Genomic DNA, 19,033 nt, shown 5'->3' on the forward strand with positions numbered 1-19,033 from the left:
CTGGTTCCCCCTAGATGGTTTATGTATCGCACCGCTGAGACATTGTCCAGCTTGAGCAGAATCGAGCATGAGATGCCTTTGGGTGGGAGACTGCGAATGGCGAACGAGGCCGCCAGCAGTTCCAGAGAGTTTATGTGTAAGAAGGATTCTTCCGTGGACCATCTGCCTCCTGTGGATATATTGCCGCAGCGTGCGCCCCAACCATGTAAGCTGGCGTCCGATTCTATCACCAGATCTGGAGTGGACCTGAAGATCGCCCGGCCGTTCCATGCTTCCATGTGGGTCAGCCACCAGTTCAGTTCCTCCCTGGATTCCATGTCCAGGGTAATGTGAGATTCGTACGAGTGGCCACTTCGCAGGCAGGCCGCTTTCAGTCGCTGTAACGCTCTGTAGTGTAGCGGGCCTGGGAAAATCGTCTGTATAGAGGCTGCCAACAGGCTTATGACCCGTGTCAGTTGGCGAAGAGATATGTCTGGCCGTTGCATAAGTTTCCATATTTCCTTCTTGATGTTGGACATCTTTTCCGCCGGGAGGCAGAGAACTTGTAGGACTGAGTCGATTCGGAATCCGAGGAATTCCATTTGTTGAGAGGGAATCAGAAACGATTTCTTCCAATTTACAAGGAAGCCCAGGTTCTGTATGAGGTGCAGGGCCCACCTTAAGTGTTCTAGTAAGAGGGATCGAGTCCCGTAGAGTATGAGAATGTCGTCCAGGTAGATGATGAGGCGGACCCCGTGTAATCTGAGGAAGGCCACCACCGGTTTCAGTACTTTTGTGAAGCACCATGGGGCGGAGGACAGACCGAAGGGCAGGCATGTGAAGCGCCACTTCTTGCCTCCCCAGCAGAACTGGAGTAGGTTCCTGTGTATTGAGGCTACTGGGATCGTCAGGTAAGCATCTTGCAAGTCTAGTTTGACCATCCAGTCTCCGGGTAGGAGCAGGTCTCTGAGGCAATGAATGCCTTCCATCTTGAAATGCCGGTATTGTATGAAGGCATTCAGGGGCCATAGGTTGATAACCGGGTGGAACCCGCCTCCCTTTTTGGGCACTAGAAAAAGGTTGCTTACGAAACCTGGTGTGTCTAGAGGGACTTCCTCTATGGCCCTCTTTGTCTGTAATTCTCTGATCTCTGCAGAGATGAGGTCTATGTGTGCAGACGGCATGTGAATCGCCCGTGGGGGAGAGGTCTGAATGGGGGGAGCAGTCAACTCTAGGTGGTAGCCCCCTACCGTCTGTAATACCCAACTGTCTGACGTGATCAGAGTTCAGGCCTGGGAGAACAGGGCCAGTCTGCCCCCTACCCGTATATGGGAAGAAAGGGGAAACATGGTACTCACCATAAGGGCGTTTTCCCGTGGGTGTTCCTCGACTGCCGCGGGTATACCAAGCCCGTCCTCGTGAGGGGAAGAACGGGGTGAAGGACCGTTCCTGGGTCGGTCTCTGTTGGTTGAAGGAGCCTCTACCCGGTCTGGAGAGACCCCGGGGGTTGCGGCCGGGTAGACGGCTCCTACCTCTACCGGCCCCGCCAAAAACCTTCGGGTTAAATACCCGCTTGATGGCGGATTGGGCTTTGTCCAAAGCCGTGAAGGTCTTGATGTATGACCCTAGGTCCTTTACGAAGGACTCTCCAAATAGAAGGCCTTTTGCGGAGGCACCGGGCTCATTGGAGGCCATGCTCGCGAGCTTGGGCTCAATCTTAAGCAGGATGGCCTTCCTGCGTTCAGTCGACATAGCCGTATTGGCGTTGCCTATCATGCATATTAGGCGTTGGAGCCATCCGAACGCTACATCAAAGTCTACTGGAGCCCCACTTGACTAAGCCGTTTCTAGCAACTCATACAGTTTGGTGACTGGGCCCAGGGTGTCAAGGAATTTGTCCTGACAATTGCGCATAGAGTAGTCCAGGCCCTTTTTGGGTTTCCAACCCGTCTTGCCCAGGAACTGTAAAATCTGGGGGTCAACCTCAGGGGTCTTTGCCACAGCATCGGGTATGATCGGGCGGGGGCATTCCGCCCTCAGTTTGTTACGACCCTCTTGTGAGAGGGATTTACGGACTCTGAGGGCCAGGTATCGGGCTATGTGGTCCGAAGGCTCCCATTCAGCGGAGCGAGGGTGCCTGAGGTTGTCTGGGTCAAACGCCAGGGCATCTTTATTGTCAGAGGTTAGCTCTGCATCATGGGCCCCTGAAAGGGCTTTGGCCTGGGTTGGCTTGGAAGGGAATTGTGTTCCTGGGAGGTCATCGTCCCCTGAAATCTCGTCCCCGTAGGGGTCCGAGAACTGATCATCTGACCCATCATCCCCATCCTCGTCTGAATCAGACAATAAATCATGGGCACGCGCCCGTTTCCATTCTCTGGCCGCCGTAGCCCGGCCAGTAGCTCTACTGCGCGGTTGTTGCGCAACCATCATCGACAGCCTGAGGCGTGTCATTCAAACCAGGCTTTACCTGGGTGTGGGGGTGGTCAGCAGTGTGTTTACGCTTGCTAGGCGCCTTGTGCCCTGGGGTAGTCCCTTCAGGGGAGATGGGAGAGAGTCCTGGCCCAGATTGGGCAGGGAGGGCCTGCCTAAGGTCCTGGGAGATGGACAGGGAGATGCTAGAGGACATAGCTCCCATGGCAGAGGAGATGGCCTTGTTAATGGAGGTGGACATAGTGGTGTCCAGGAGGCTTTGGAACTCCTCAGAGCCTATAAGGTTAGAGTCAGCCTGGGAGTCAGAACCTGTGATACCCCTAGGGGGGACAGGGTAAGAAATTAAATCAGCGCAGGCAGACTGCATGATTATAGATAAATATAAATGCAAATATCCGAGAATATAGGACAGAGATAGGTGCTGGATTGCTTAACCCAAGCACAAGGACAGAGCAGGAGAGAAAATACCCGGTACAGGAGCAGGAGCATGCAGCCTCCACGGAGCAATGAAGCAAAAAACGCAGAGTAATGGGGCTTTAAAATGGCCGCCGGCACTACCAGCGACAAGAAACCAACAAAATGGCCGCCGCGCGTGTTCCGCGCATGCGCAGAACGTGCGCGCGCCGGAACCGGAGAAGAGAGAAACCGCTGGGGTAAGCCGCCGGCGGGAGTCTAAGGGACAGACAATGAAGATACAAATGACAATAATATTATATAGTCAATGAAGGTACTTAGCTGGTCTGAGGGAGCAGCGAAGAAAGAGGAAGAGAGTGCTACACCTTATATCAGGGGTAGGCAACCTTTTAACAGCACTGTGCCAAAATAAGATTGTGATATCTCGTAGTATGCCGGTCCTATTTTTTTTTTGTTTTGTTTTTTTAATTGCGGTGTCTATGTTGCCGTAATCTGCTTGTGTTATTTATACTGTAGTTGCATTTTGTTGTTGTATTTGTGCATATATGAGCTGTTATATTGTATATGTTTATGAGTAAATTGTGGTATTGTATATTATATGTATGAATTTTGGCTGTGTATGGGGGGGCTGCTTGTGGAATTGAGTGTGTTGATGGACATGTCACATTGTGTTTTTGGTGGGGTGTGTATGTGTGAGGCTGCTTGGGGTATTGCATGTGAGAGCCTGCTTGTGAGGTTGTGTGCGTCTATGTGGATTGTTATTGGAGAGATTACTTACTCTACATGCTGCAATGCATAAATTGAGGATTGTCTTTCACCACCTTTTCAAATTAGCAGATATCGGAAGTTTCACTTGGTCTCCTGATAGGCCAGAGAAGCCTGTTTGGCTCTAGCAGCGTTGAGTGCCGTGCAAAGACACCTCGAGTGCCGTGCAAAGACACCTCGAGTGCTGTGCAAGGACACCTCGAGTGCCGTGCATGGCACATGTGCCATAGGTTGCCTACCCCTGCCTTATATACTGGAAGGGGGAGGTTCCCTTATGTAGCACTGTTGAATATGTTGAATATGTATATATGTTAATGATATGCTTTTTCTCTTTTACTCATTTCTCTCTTCGCTGCTGAGGGAAAATTAAAGAAAGAGAAGCATAATAGGAGCCTCCGTGTCTTTAATAAAATCAAATGTGAGAAAGGCTGAACTTAATAGACGCATATCTCTTTTAAGCTATGTAACTATATTTACTAAAGAGGGAATTGAAAGTGATTTTAAAGAGAATTTAAAAAGTTGAGATAAAATAGTCACAATGACTTACCAATTACCAATTTGGCTGTTTTAGCCTAAATTTGAAATTTACTTTGAATTTCAGACTATTCACACTTTAGTAAACAGCCATTCAAGATTCGATAAAATATTCCTGTAAATGTTTCACAATGATGGGTTCTTTGTTTAATAAATCATCTCACTTATGACTGATGATGAGTCAGACCTATCTCATCATAGAAAAAAAATCAAGGATAGAGTCACAAAAACAGGAGAGGTTTGCTGCACAGCCTTATGTATTATGAGCAATTCCAAAGTAAATGTGTAAAAGAGGGGCAATCACCATGGAAACCACTGGACTGTGTGTCGAGCTTGCTCCACTTTAGCCTTGAACGCCTCTGTATACCTTGTGCCCTGGTAACATTGCACACACCGCTGAAGCCGAGAGCTGCCACTAGATGGCGCACTTTAGAAATCCCGCGCTTTCTCCCTGGCGTTCAAATAATGAAGAAGTCAAACACCAAGATTCACCTGAGGGATTTATGGGCGGAGTCAGAAAACAGGCGTGGCATTACTAAGAATCCCCGCCTTTCTCGGCGCCAGCAGCCAATGGTGCGCGGGGAGGGCGGCACGTGCCTTGCTGTCCGTGAGCAGGGAGGAGCCTGTCGGTCAGTGCGGCTCTGTACTCGGAGCGCAGTGACAGCGGGCGGTGTGTCTGTCAGGTGCGGCCGTTGATCAGAGCGCAGGGACTCGGGCTGCAGAGAAGGCTTTCACGTTTCACGTTCATCTTTAACGTTGTAGAGCTCGGGGCTGTGAACATGCCGCTCGCTCAACTCGTGGAGCTATGGCCCGATGTGGAACTGGTGGCAGAAGAAACGGAGGTGAGAAAGGTCACCGGGGGTTACTGGAGGCAGAGTGACAGCTGTCAATCATCTCACCGGGACAGCAGCCAATTAGAAGCGAGAATACCTGGGTCACCGGGGGGGGGGGGGGGGGACACATGGAAGCACATGGAGCCCACAGTCTATAACCAGCCACAGGGTATACTGCTGGGGGACCTACTACTGGGATTTAGGGCAGTTGGCACCCCTGTCCTGTTACAGGTGGTCAAACTGCAACAGTAACTCAGAGCATTTCTGGCTTGGTGCTGGACGAGGTGTGCTTGCTTTTTTTATTTTCTCAGGATGTGAACCTGTTGTATCGTGCTGTGTGTAATGCATAAAAATCTGTACTCCTATAGTTGCTGTTCAGCGCACTCTGTAAAGAATGTTAAACATCTATCTGTATAAATTACATTGTCTGAAGTATTAAACAATCCATAGAACATCCCATTCCATGGTTTGCTGTAAACACACATTTTTAGGAAGGCTTTCCTCAAGATGTTGGTTTATGCCATGATCCGTGTGATCATAATGGAGGTCAAAATGACATCAGTACCTGACGGGCAGTCCAGTAACCATAACTACTACATGGCATATAGTGGTTATGGTGTTATTATACTGTGGGTGCCTGCCTGATGTTATGTCAAACCGTTTTCTAACATTTTTTACCAATACCATATATTTACCATACCCATCACATCATATATATATATATATAAAAATCACTCACGCTGAAAGATGTCCCTTGTATACCGGGTGCTAGAGCCAGGGCTTGATTGTACAAGTATCCAAAGTGGTAGCAGCACTCACGGAGTTTAAAAAATTCTATTCTTTATTTGGTCATTTAAAAATTACGATCGTTTCAGTCCTCTAAACTGGACTTACCTCAGAATCAATAGGTATTGATCCTGAGGAAAGTCCCGTTTAGAGGACTGAATACCTATTGATCCTGAGGAAAGTCCCGTTTAGAGGACTGAAACGTTGATCGCAATTTTTATATGTAGTGTGTGTGTTTCAGCTGCATTAGCAGTAGTTGAAGCAGGGCATGCTTTAACCCCTTAAGGACCAAACTTCTGGAATAAAAGGGAATCATGACATGTCACACATGTCATGTGTCCTTAAGGGGTTAAAGGATTAGTCCAACAGCCTTGAAAATGTCTGCTTTTTGACGTGGTCATGGTGGTAGGAGTCTGGATGTACAGTGTTTTTGCTTGAAACACTGCACAACCATGTTATTTGCAATTGTGTGCTGGGGGCTGGTTACACCCCAGGCACACATGATTTAGGAAGCCTAGATCTTTGTTCAGGGCTACCTAATGTAATTTCCGTGCATATTTTACGTTCCTTGTCAGTGCGCACTGGTGACAGAAGTTCGCTGCTTCTCCCGTGCAGGCTGGGAAGCTCGTCTTCCCTCCACTACACTAACTTTTTTCATCTCCTACTAAGGTATAATGACCAACAGGTAATTAGTCTAAAATGTTACTGATGCTGGATGTCCTCTTGCAGAGGATGTCTAGTATTTCAATAACTGCAATCACTTACTTTGCAAGTCCAAGCGGGACTGGAGTACTGCACCCAGACCACTTCAATGAGCTGAAGTGGTCTGGGTGCCTATAGTGTCCCTTTAAAGTATGGTGACAATAGGTGCTCTATTTCATCCCAAAAGAGTTCAGTGAGTTTGAGGTCAGGACTGCTGTAGAGGCTGCTTAAAGTGTCTGTCTTATTTATGTATATAGGATTTCCTTATACCTCCTGTATCTTGATGATTATAATCTTCTCCTTGACACTTGCCTTTGTATTCACGCTTTTCTTCTTGTGCTGGATCCCTGTATCTGGGTGCAGCTATTTTGTTTTCCTCTGCCCATGATATGTTGTTTGCTCTTCTGATGGATTTTTTTTACGGATTGCACATTTGATTGGCAACTGAATCAGAACCTTGCTTTAAGATGTGCCCATTCTCAAGTTGTCAGCCTGACTGTTGTACATAAGGAAAAGTAGTCTCTACATTTCTTTGTATATATTGTATGAAAACTAGAGCACTTGGGGCAAAACATATTCAGCCAGAGAGGGCTATATGGAATTAGATTAGTGCAAGTTTTTTTTAGGTGACAGCTGCTTATGTTATCCCATTTTTGTATGGAACTCACTACATGACAAGATTTTCATGTTGAAAAAATGGTGAACTCAGCTCCCTATTGATATCCTTTCTGTTATATTGATGGCTATAACCCAATGCCTTCCAACCATTCTGATTTCACAGAGAAGTCTAGATTTTTTTTGGTCCTGTCCAGATTTAGTTCACTGGTGTCCTGCTTTTGTGAACACCAGGGAACTATCCCCAACAAGTGCATAATTTGATGCACTGAAACAGTGCTCTATGCAGGGTCTGTCCACAGTGGTTTGGCTTTAAAACCAGCATTGTCAAACTCAAAGGCTAGCATGGGCCAAATAACAAGGTTTCAGTTTATGTGGGCCCGCAAAAAAAAACAACTTAAATTTTCATAGAAATATGTTTTTTTTGAAAAGTACAGTATTAAAAATAAATAAAGTAAAACATGCATCCCTCCTCTTCTAAAGCCCAGCACCCTCCTCTACACTAAAGCCGAGCAACCCCCTCTACTAAACCCCAGCGTACTTTTCCTGGAGCTCCTGTCAGCTCCCTTCTCTCTCCTCCGGTCCGGTCAACTCCACTGTAAGTCTCACAATGTGACTGCCGCGCGGTAACCAGTGGCAACGCTCTGACCCCGCGGCTCTCGCGAGACTTGCAGTAGGAGCTGACTGGACCGGAGGAGAGAGAAGGGAGCTGACAGGAACTGCAGGAAAGGTAAGTTACAGCTCTCTGCCAGCCCCCAACAGGACCGCCGGGCTTGTAATGAGCCCAGCGGTCCTGGTCTGTATTATGGCAATGCAAGTTGCCATAATACAGACACTCACTCAAGTATAAGACGAGTGGGGGTTTTTCAGCACAAAAAATGTGCTGAAAAACTCGTTTTATACTAGAGTATATACGGTATTTATTATTTTTTAACCTTTTGCTAGTGGCAGGACTGGTATACTGATAACCGGTCCAGGACTGGGAGCATGTGGTCTGCAAACCTCAGCAATCGCTACCTCATGGTCCGGAATTCATTAGTGCAGGGCTTCCCAAACTTTTATGAGCTGAGATCCACTTTCGATAACAGTAATTTTTTGTTACTCGCTTGTAATGCATATTTTAAAAGGAAAGGGGGAGGGGGTTTAGCACATCATGGCAATCAAGTTTAAAATGAATAAACTTGAAACATCATGGCAATCGTCTTTAGATGCATCAAATTGGTACATCATGGCAATCTGTTTTAGAGGAATAATCTTGGCCTATCACAACTGTTTTAGAGGCATACAATTGGTTACTCAGGCACTCTGGGAGACTAAGGCAGAATCAGAAGCGCTGTGTTACTTAGACTTCATCCAGGCACCTCACGTGAGAATCCCAGTGGTTGAATGAATGTAGTGAGGGTTCTGGTGCAAGAAAGTTTTTTGGACAGTCTTCTAGTTCAAGAGTGGTTAAAAAGGTAGATTCCCATCTGTTGGAGAACTCCCACAATGCCAGCTAGGAATCTGCCATTATTTATATGAAATTGTATTCTAAGTGTATTTTGAGATATATATATATATATATATATATATATATATATATATATATATATATATATATATATATATATATATATATATATATATATATATATATATATATATATATATATATATATATATATTCTCAAAATACACTTAGAATGAAATTATATATATATATATATATATATATATATATATTCTCAAAATACACTTAGAATGAAATTATATATATATATATACACACACCTATGTATATATAAATAAAATTAATACATATATATCTCCATATGCAAAATTACATAAATAATTTCATAAATATACATGTAGACTTAAAGTATATATATTTAAATTATACGTGCATATTTATGTAAAAAATTTTTTTTTTTAAATTCAAGATTTTTATTGTTTTCAAGTAAGTAGGGGGTATAGGGATACAGAAAAAAAGAAGGTTGGGGGGGCGGGGGGGCAGTAAATGGGTCTTACGACCAGTCTTCCATATAATTCTTGTTATTACAGACAGTATTCTATCACGTGACTTGGGATCTCATGACAGTTAAATTTGACTTTATGAACAGTATACAATATAAGGTTGAGCTTTTAGCTGTCTGTTTGCGGTGTACGTACCAAGGGGTACTGCTTTCCTGGTCTCGTTTTTATAGAGATTCTTTACCTTGGGTTTACATGTAACTCAGGGTAGGATACAGAAAGGGGGGCTTGGGTGTAGGTATGGGTTCGCAGAGTTCTCAGAGTTCATGTTTTCGTTGGCTTTATCGGTGGTAGTCGTGGTGTATGAACTGTTATGTAGTGGCGTTCCTTGTTTTACTTTGATTTCGGTTGTTTCAGCTGTTAATAGCTTATTGTTTGTCTCTGAGTCTAGCGGGGAGGGGGTTCCAGGACGTAATTCCTGGGGGTGTGAACTCTATTACATTGTGTAACAGTGTACAGTATCTGTACTCAGGTTGCAGCAAGTTTGTGTGTCGTGTTATTATGTTTGTGTTGTGTTTATTTTCTAGATAGTAAGTGGTGTGTGTTTGAGTGTCTCCATCCGGGGTGTGTTCAGGAGGGGGGGGGGGGGGGTGGTAGTGGTCAGGACTTGGGGCTGGGTTGTGAGTCTTGTTTGTGGGCCTGTAGATGTGTGGTGTCCCCTGTCCAGGGTCTGCTTTACAGTATGGTCTGGTCTGGGGTATATTTGCTCATGTTTAGGTCTCGCTTTGTGTTGTTGGGTTGTGTTGTGTGTTGTGGCGTGGGTGTTGTCGTTTGGCATGCTTGCTAGGGGTGGCGGAGGTGTCTCGCGTTAGGGGGGGCGGGAGGGTGGTGGCCTTGTCGGTTGGATGAGAGGGTTGGGTGTTGCCTCTGCATTGTTGCTCCTTAGGAGCTCCCTCCCACCTGGTCTGTCCCGCTTGCTGGGGCGTTTGGTAGGGTTGGGAATTCAAAGACCCATGGCTCCCATATTTTGTCGAAATGTTTGGTAGTGTCATGTACTAAGGCTGTGAGTTTATCCATTTGCATGGCGTCGTTGATTTTCTGTTTTATGATTGTGATGGACGGGATGTTTGGGCTCCCCCATTTCTCTGCGATCGCTCGTCTGGTGGCTAGTGCTAGCTTGGCCAGTAATTTATTTTGTGCCCTTGGGGTGTTTTTGAGGGGTCTGGAAAGGAGCCATAGCCAGGGGTCCAGCGGGATTGTGGTACCTGTGTGGCTAGGAGTGCCTGTGTGGCTAGTTGCACTATATGTTGCCACAGCGTGGTCACTCGGGGGCATTCCCACCACATGTGGGTGTATGTTCCCCTGTTCCCACACCCCTTCCAGCAGAGATCATTGTCTGATTGTTTCATTTGTTTCAAGCGTAGAGGAGTGATGTACCACCTGAGTAGGGTTTTGTACGCTTGCTCTTTGTGGTTGACGCATATCGATACCGTTGCTGTGGCTTCCCAAATGTCCGCCCAGTCGCTCTGGTCTTCCATGGGGCCCAAGTCTCTCTCCCAGGCGGTCATGTAGGGCATAGCACCTTCCCTTGGCTTTTTACTGAGTAGGGAGTATAGTATTGATATTTGTCCTCTACAGAGTGGGTGTTTGCTACATGCTTTTTCTAGGGGTGTGAGGGGGGTGTTGCTCGCTTTCTGTAGGGCTGGTTTGTCTATGTAGCTGCGGATTTGTAGGTATCGAAAGAAGTCGTGGGTTATGAAGGGGGTCTGGTGAGGAAGGTCCGCAAAGGGTATGATCTGTTGGTTTTTATAAAAGTGGTGAATGCGGGTCAGGTCATTGTCTTCGTATCGGGTGAAATCTTTCGGGGTCATACCTGGTGTGAACTGAGTGTTTCGGAGGATGGGCATTAACGGGGAAGGATGAGAGATGAGGTCATGTTTTTTGGCGATTTTATCCCAGATGTTGATCGTGTTGAGGAGGGCTGGTGAGGTGGTGGGAGTCGGTGGCCTGGCCTCTTTTGGGAGCCAAATGAGGAGGGAGGGAAAATCTGAGCCGAATATATTATGTTCTAGGTCGACCCATCTCTTGAGGCCGGGGGCGGCATGGAGTTGGGTTGTCTGTGCTATTTGTGCTGCGTGGAAGTATTGGGCAAGGTTGGGAAGTCCCAGTCCGCCCTGTCTGTTTGGTATGTAGAGTGTTCGTCGGGCTATACGTGCTCTTTTTCCCGCCCATATGAACTTGTCTATTTCAGTCTGCAATTTTTTGAAATCAGAAGTTAGTATCGGGATTGGGAGGGTTTGGAAGAGGTATAGGAACCTCGGGTGGAGGTTCATTTTTATTGAGGTCGTTCGGCCGATCCATGAGATCGACATATCTTTCCATTTTTTCAGGTCTTGTGTTGCTGTTGCCAGTAGGGGTGTGTAATTTAGGCTGTAGGTTTGCGTTAGGTCCGCTGGGAGAGTGATCCCTAGGTATTTAATGGCTGTGGGCTGGTATTTGAATGGATGCCTGGTTTGGAGGATTTGGAGGGTAGGTTGATCTACTTGGATCGGGAGGGCCTCGTTTTTTTCTAGGTTAAGTTTATATCCCGAGATGAGTGAGTATTTTGTTAGCTCTGTGGACAGACATGGTAGGGAGTTCAATGGATCTATGATGGTTAAGAGTACATCATCTGTGTACGCTGCGATCTTATAGGTTTCGTCTCTGATTCGGACTCCGCGGATCTCCTTGTGGTTTCGTAGGACTTGGAGTAGTGGTTCGAGGGAGATGGCGAACAAGATGGGGGAGAGTGGGCAGCCCTGCCGCGTGCCGTTCTTGATTTGGAAAGAGGGGGCTGTTGTCGAGTGTAGGAGAAGAGTGGCCATGGGGGAAGAGTAGAGGGTTCGCAGTGCGTCCAGAAAGGGTGATGGAAAGCCAAATTTCTGTAGGGTTGCGAATAGATAGGGCCATAGTAGTCTATCAAATGCCTTTTTGGCGTCTAGGGACATTATCAGGGTCGGGATGCGTCTATGGTTGGCGTACCAGATTAGGTCGAAGGTGCGTCTTGTATTGTCGCTGGCTTGTCTGTTTGGGATAAAGCCTACTTGGTCTGGGTGGATAAGTCGGGGAAGGAGGGGGTTGAGTCTTTCCGCCATCACTTTCGTGAATAGTTTGACGTCTACATTAAGTAGGGAGATCGGTCTGTAGTGTCCGGGATCTAGGTGAGTCTTGCCGGGTTTCGGTAGGAGGCATATGTTCGCCTGCAGCATGTCCGTGGGTAGGGGGTCCCCCTGTAGCAGTGAGTTGTAGAGTTTGCTGAGGTGCGGGAGCAGGGTCGACGCAAAGGTTTTGTAATATAGCCCTGAGAATCCGTCCGGGCCCGGGCATTTGTTTGGTTTTAGTGTTTTTAGTGCTTTTGCTATTTCCTCTGTCGTAATTTCTTCGGACAGTCGGTTAGCTCCTTCAGGTGTTAGTGAGGGTAGGGTAATAGAGTCTAGGTACTCATTGATTTTGATAGTCAGTTGTGTGGGGTCACCTCTGTGTTGGGGGCTATGATCGTAAAGCTCCGTGAAGTATTCTTGGAAAATTTTTGCTATTTGATCTGGTGATTCTTGCGGCTTGCCCTCTCTCGAATGGATTCTTGTGATTTTTTTATGTGCTGCTCTACGATTTAGTTTGCGGGCGAGTAAGGTGTCCGTTTTGTTGGACTTCTCGTAAAAGAGCTGGCGAGTCCACTGCAGGGCCTTGACTGCGTCCGCGGACATGAATGCTTTTATGGCTGCCTGATGTTGTTGTATTTTAGTGTTTAGGTCAGGTGAGGGTTGTTTTTTGAAGGTGATTTCCAGTGAGCGGAGTTCTTTTAGGTTTTGTTCGAGTTGTGTTAGACGTTGTTTCTTATGGTGGGTGGCCTGACTTATTAAGGTGCCTCTGATTACTGCCTTGTGCGCCGCCCATAGTATCCCCTGTGTGGTGACCGAGTGTTGGTTCAGTGTGAAATAGTCTGTGATGGCCTGAGAAGTGGATTCTCTGATCGCTGGGTTATGCAGTAGAGTAGGGTTCAGGCGCCAGTGCCATTGACGGGTCGTGGCCGGTGGGTCTAGGGTAAGTGAGATGTCCGCATGGTCTGACCACGTGATTGATCCTATAGTTGTGGATTTGATCATGGGTAGTACGGATGGGGAGGTCAGGAATAAGTCGATGCGTGAGTGGGATTGGTGTGGATGGGAGTAGAATGTGTAATCCCGGGAGGCCGGGTGTTGGGCCCTCCATGCGTCCACTAGGTGTGTGCGTGTGAGGAAGGCTTGGAGAAGTTTGTCAGAGTTTGCCGTGTGTCCCCGGGGTGACCTTTGGAGTCTTGTCCGGTGCCTATCCATAGTTGTGGATGGGGTGGCGTTGTAGTCTCCTCCAATCACCAGGTGGTGGGAGGAGAACAGTGCTAAATGCGCCTGTAGTGCCTGCCAAAAGGAGGCGGAAGGTATGTTTGGGGCATAAATCGAGGTAAAGGCATATTTTTGGGTGCCTATTTTCCCTGCCACCGTTGCATATCGCCCTTGTGGGTCTGCCTCGTTTTTGTCCACTGTAAGGGGACATGCTTTATGCACTAATATCGCTACTCCGTTTTGTTTGCCTGTTGGTGAGTTAGCTAGGAAGTTTCTGTTGAAATTTCTATTTTGTAGGGGGAAGGTTCTGTTGTGTTGGAAGTGGGTTTCTTGCAAGAAAATAATTTGCGCGTGGGTTCTGTTTGCCCATCGCATAGTTTGGTGACGCTTGAGAGGGTTGTTAAGGCCTTTGCAATTGATTGATATACATGTCAACGGGGGCGCCATGGATCTTCTCCCGGTTTGTCCCTTTCGGGGTGCTTTTCCCCTGGATAGTGCAGAGAGAGACCAGGTGGGTGGGTGGGGTGGGGTGGGAGAGTGGGTCGGTTGGGGTAGATAAGAGACGGGAAAAGTGGTTTAGTGATGGAGTGTGGTGTGGTGTCTAATGTTGGTGAAGTTGTGAAGTGTGTTAGTTATACCTGGTCTTACGGGGATATAGCCAGGAAAGGCGGAGGCAGAGTTTTGTCCCGCTTTTCTTTGGGGGTAAAAGGCGGTCGGGTGCGAGGAGGGGAGAAAGGGGTGTGAGGTTGTGGGGTCGTGTAGGCCGGTGTGTCCCATGTCTCCCTCCGAGCTTGTGTGTCTACTGTGAGCTTGTTTGTTGTGTGTATCCGCACTTGTTGTTAAGGGCACTGTCACTGTCACTTATCGCTGGTTAAGTTCGAGATGAGAATTGTGCGGCTGTCATTCGTCCGGGGTGAGCTTTCCGGTCGGGTTCCTAGGCTTCCATCATTCCCTTGCGTATCTTTATATGACCTGTTAGCCCTTTGTTCCAATGTCATAGTAGGGTCATCCTCCTTCCCCCTGAGGCCATCAGTGGTGCCTGAGGGTGCCTTAGGGTTGCTATTGGGTGGGGGGTCCAAGCTTTGTGGGGTGGGGGTAGGGCACAACTTGGTGTAGCGTGTGGCGCCCCAGTGTCTAGAGGGCGGGGTATGGGCCCTGTGATAAGCGTTGGTGGTGGCCTATCGTGCCCCTTCTTGCTATGCCTTGCCGGTCTGTGTGTTTCCTCAGTTCGGGGTTCCCATTTCCCCCCCTGTCCCATAGTGTTATAGTACATGGGGTGCCGTGTATGTTGGGCATGGTGTGGGGGGCGTTGTGTGAATTCAGTTGGGTGGCACATGTTTAAAGCAGCGGTATGACATTGATAACCTCATTACGATCGGTGCATTACACTTAGCAACAGTTTAACATTGACAATCATATTACAATATATATACATTTGAATAACCTGGGGGAGGAGTGCTTCGGTGGTATCCTTGTCCCTTGGTCTGGGTGTCGTGGTCAGCGTCTAAGGGAGGTGGGGATATGATGTCGGGTGGGGGATAGTAGTTTACGGGGTCTGTCTAGGTGTGGATGCTAGGTCCCTGGGACTCTTTCAGGGTCCTGCACCCGAATGTTCCCTCTGATTGCTAGGTTGTCGTGGTGTCGGTTGCAGTTTCCCTCGGGGGGATCTCTCTTTAGCTAAGGGCTTTGCTTTACAGTGGCGTTATTCAGGGTGTGGCCGTCCAGGGTGGGGTGTCTTTCCGGGGTGGTGCTAGTTCGGCCCTGTCCGATACTCCATTAGTAGTCATTCCCAGGGTTTTGTGCCCAGTCCCAGTTATTCCTTTTGTCTTGTCAAAGTCGCCTCGGGGAAGTATGCGCCTGTGCAATGTCATACCCTGTGCCCAAGTTGCGTTATGTAGCCACAATGGGGAATCCCGGAAGGGGGTCTGAGCGGGTGCCTAGCGGGGCTTAGAAGTGTCACCTTATTTCAGTATGTTTCCTTCCCTCTCTGACGTTCCGCCCGTACCACTGGGAATAAACATATTCTCGCCTGTGAGCTATTCAATGCATATTGCTGTGTAGCCGTGGTAATGGTTGGGGGTAGTCTAGGGAGTTGTAAAAACCTTTTCAGCTAGTGCTAAGGGCTGTGAGGTCGGTACCTACCCCCTGTGGGTTACCGGTACCGTTGTGCCTGCTTCGTGCCTGGGGGGTGTTGCCCAGGCCTGGTGCAGTGCAGGGCGTATTCGGCTGGGGACATGAGCGGCTGTTGTGGCCAGGTGATATCTCTTTGCCGTAGGCCGTGTGACTATCGCCTTGTCCGCTTCCTAATCGGGCCTGGCTTGGGTTTCACATATGTCCAGCAAAGGGGTGTCTGCGCCCTGGTCTCCGTCCGGATATGTAAATTCTATAAGAGGGGGCCATGCCGGGATGGTGTGTGGGTTCCCCCGGGTATACCAGCGACTATTCGCGGGTATCGCTCCCCAGGGCACAGGGTGGGGGGGGGGGAGGTTTGGGCCCTCTTTCGGACGGCCGCTCTTCGGCTTGGTCCGGTCCCAGAGATGGTTGGGGGGGGCCTCGCCCGGGTTTGGGTGAGCGAGGCCCCCCCATGGCGTGGAGGCCATCCCCCCAGGGCCCCTGGCCTAGGGGCCGGTGTGAGTGCGCCCTGCAGGGTTAGATCCGGCATGGCCCCCGGTCACATCTAGGGAGTAGGTTGTGTCCCCTCGTTTGGTCTGTGGTGGTACCTTAGGGGTTAGTGGGAGTGGAGGTAGTAGCCCTGAGGGGGGATGGGGGTACGACAGGGGTGAAACCTGATCAGCCATTTGGCATATGGATGAGTCCAGCTTTCGTGACTTGTGCCTCCGGTCGTTGACAGTGTGCAGTCCTTTATGCGGATTTCTGCTGTGACCTGTTCCTCTGGGATAAGCGTAAAGATGTCGTGTCGTCCTTTTGCGATGAGCGGCTTGACTGTTTTATGTAATATTTTTACATAATTAATTTTATTGATTGCAATTTGAGGGACCTGCCTGACAACCCAGGCTAAAAGTCCAGAGAATTTAATTTGCAAGCACTGTATTTAACCCTATAACTTTCTATGACACAAAAAACAAATATCACCACTGTGATTACAAATAGTGAAATAAAAAGTATATAAATAATACTTAACTTTAGAGTCAAAAGGCAGCCTCCCAAAGTCGCTACCCAAAAACGACCTCAAACAGTATATAGAAAACCAAAGACAAATATTGGGATACGGCTTGATTAATCTAAAGCAAGGGAAAATAAACAAAATATAGTGCAATACAGTAAATACAATGTATTATACGCCAAATGAAATGAACTCACAAGATGATGACTAATACAGCGCTCATAAGCTACCTCCCCCGAAGTAGTTGGGGGGCTAGTGATCCCACTTTCCACTCCACAAACAGTAGATGAAGATACAGGACTCCAAATAGATGAACGTTAAAGAATAAATTATTATACAAAGGTGAACAATTACCATAAGCATAGGATTAAATATAAATGGAAGGTTGGTCCTACGCGTTTCGTTCTTGAGAAAACTTCCTCGGGGACCACAATGCCATAAAAAGTGTTTACAATCACAAATGATAAAAATACATCCAGAGGAACACACAGATACATACATTTAAGCACACTGACACATAGAATTGATGTCAGAGAAGAACCATTCGGCCCATCTAGTCTGCCCAATTTTCTATCCCACGCATGCTTAAACTCCTTCACTGTGTTGACCTCGCACCACTTTAGCTGGAAGAATATTCCATGCATCCACTACCCTCCCATTAAAGTAATACTTTATGATATTCTTTTTAACCCTTTGCCCCTCTAATTTAAAATGGTCCTCTTGTTGTGGTAGTTTTTCTTCTTTTAAAGCGGCACTGTCATGCCGAACTTACCTTTCCCTAATCGATTCCTATTCTCTTACTATATCATGATCTGTTATTCATTTCTTCCCATCTGCTCTAGTTTTCTTTAAAACAGGGATTCTTAACCCAGTCCTCAAGGACCCCCTACCAGTCCAGGATTTAGAGATTACCTGGGTGTGTCTAAGGTGTTTAGAAAAAGGAAAAAAAACAAAAAAACACCTTAGACTCTAAGGGTTTCCCCCCCCCCTTTTTTTTCTAAACACCTTGCACACACCCAGGTACTCCATAAATCCTGGACTGGTAGGTTCCTTGAGGACTGGGTTGAGAACCCCTTCTTTAAAACATAAAGCAAAGTAGGGAGTATTTTGTCTTATGGAGGTTTCCTACACCTGACCATCTTTGACCAGCGGAGGTGCCAAGTGAAAGCAACCAACCAGAGGATTATGAGTCAAATTACACAGCATGGGAAAATTCCAAAGAACTTTCCCACTCTGTGTAAAATGGCACAGAGTGTCAGCCAACCAATCAGAGTGCTGTGACCACTAAATGTAGAAACTTGCTTGTCAGAGCACTGTGATTAGTTGGCTTAAACCAACCAATCAGAGTGCTCTGAGCCCAATTGCAGGGCATGGGGATGTTTTATAAGCCTTACTCCGCCCTGCGGAGCTCAGTCTGCGCCGTGTTCTCGTTGGGTGAAGATGTATTATTTTTTTACCGTCTGGAATTTTTTTTATTTTTTTTTTGCATTTGGGTTTTTTATTTTATTTTCAAAGTTCCACGGGTATTCTGGATTTTTATTTGGCCCTTTTTTTTCATTTGCATTTTGTTCACTGTTTTATTATTTTGTACATTACCCCATCTCCCCTTCAACCCCCTCTCCAACCCTAGCTTCCCATTGAGTGTGGACCATGATGGCATGTTTATTTGAGGGGTTTTGTTTGTTGAGTCTCATCTCATATTCTATGTTCAGGGATATTTGCTGAATTAGGGTGGGTGTTGATGGCCCTGTTCATAGCCTTAGTTGCCACTGCTTCCACCTCTCCCCAGTATTGGGCTACCTTGGGGCACAGCCACCATATGTGGTACATCGTTCCCCTCTCCCCCTGACATCGCCAACACTTGTTGGTGGTATTTGGATATATACTCGCCAACCTGTCTGGCCCCATGTACCAGTGATATTGGATTTTACGCTTTTGCTCCAGGTGTGAGGCACAAGTAGTCCTCCGTTTGTGTGCTAAAAAGGCCTTTTCCCATTGTTGTTTAGTGAATATCTTGCCTATATCTTCCTGCCAGGCTAGCATAAAGCTACTAGGGAGGTATGTGTTGGGTTGAATCAGTATATTGTATAGAGAGGAAAGCAGTTTCCTGGGCAGGCTTGTGGATGTGCACGCCTGCTCGATGTGCCAAATATTAGCGGTTGCAGCTTGGCCATTAGACTAACAGCATGAATTTTAATTGGAGGTATTGGAACAGTGTTCTGTTCGGTAGGGTGTATTTATGTTGTAAGTCTGGGATGTCAAGTAGCCTGTCATTCTCGTGCAAGTGGCTTACATGGGTGCATCCCTGTTGTACTCAGGGGCGATGGTCAAAGGCAGGGTTTGCTAAATGCAGGCTGTACAGGGGGTGGCTCGTGACCATTTTTGTGTATATCCCAGGTATTTTCTGGTCGTGTCCCAAGTTTTAGGAAGCAGTAATGTGGTGGGAGGCATGTCCGGGTTTGTCGGCCTTTGTGTGAGAGGTACCCAAAAGGCCTTTGGAGCATGCCCAGGAGGATTCCATCACCTCCCATTGTGGCGCGTCT

At 47.3% G+C, this 19,033-nt stretch overlaps 1 protein-coding gene across 1 annotated transcript in view; it reads left to right on the forward strand.

Annotated features, from left to right (window-relative positions):
* Window positions 1-4,769: 4,769 nt before the first annotated feature.
* The window catches only part of RPS6KA1 (ribosomal protein S6 kinase A1), a 163,600-nt gene continuing 149,336 nt past the window's right edge, over window positions 4,770-19,033 (forward strand). Inside the window, exon 1 of the mRNA XM_063453375.1 lies at window positions 4,770-4,964. Coding sequence (XP_063309445.1) covers window positions 4,902-4,964 — 63 coding nt within the window. The 5' untranslated portion in view covers window positions 4,770-4,901. The remainder of the gene's footprint in view (window positions 4,965-19,033) is intronic.

This window comes from Pelobates fuscus, chromosome 1 (assembly GCF_036172605.1).
Source record: "Pelobates fuscus isolate aPelFus1 chromosome 1, aPelFus1.pri, whole genome shotgun sequence".
Lineage (NCBI taxonomy): Eukaryota > Metazoa > Chordata > Amphibia > Anura > Pelobatidae > Pelobates > Pelobates fuscus.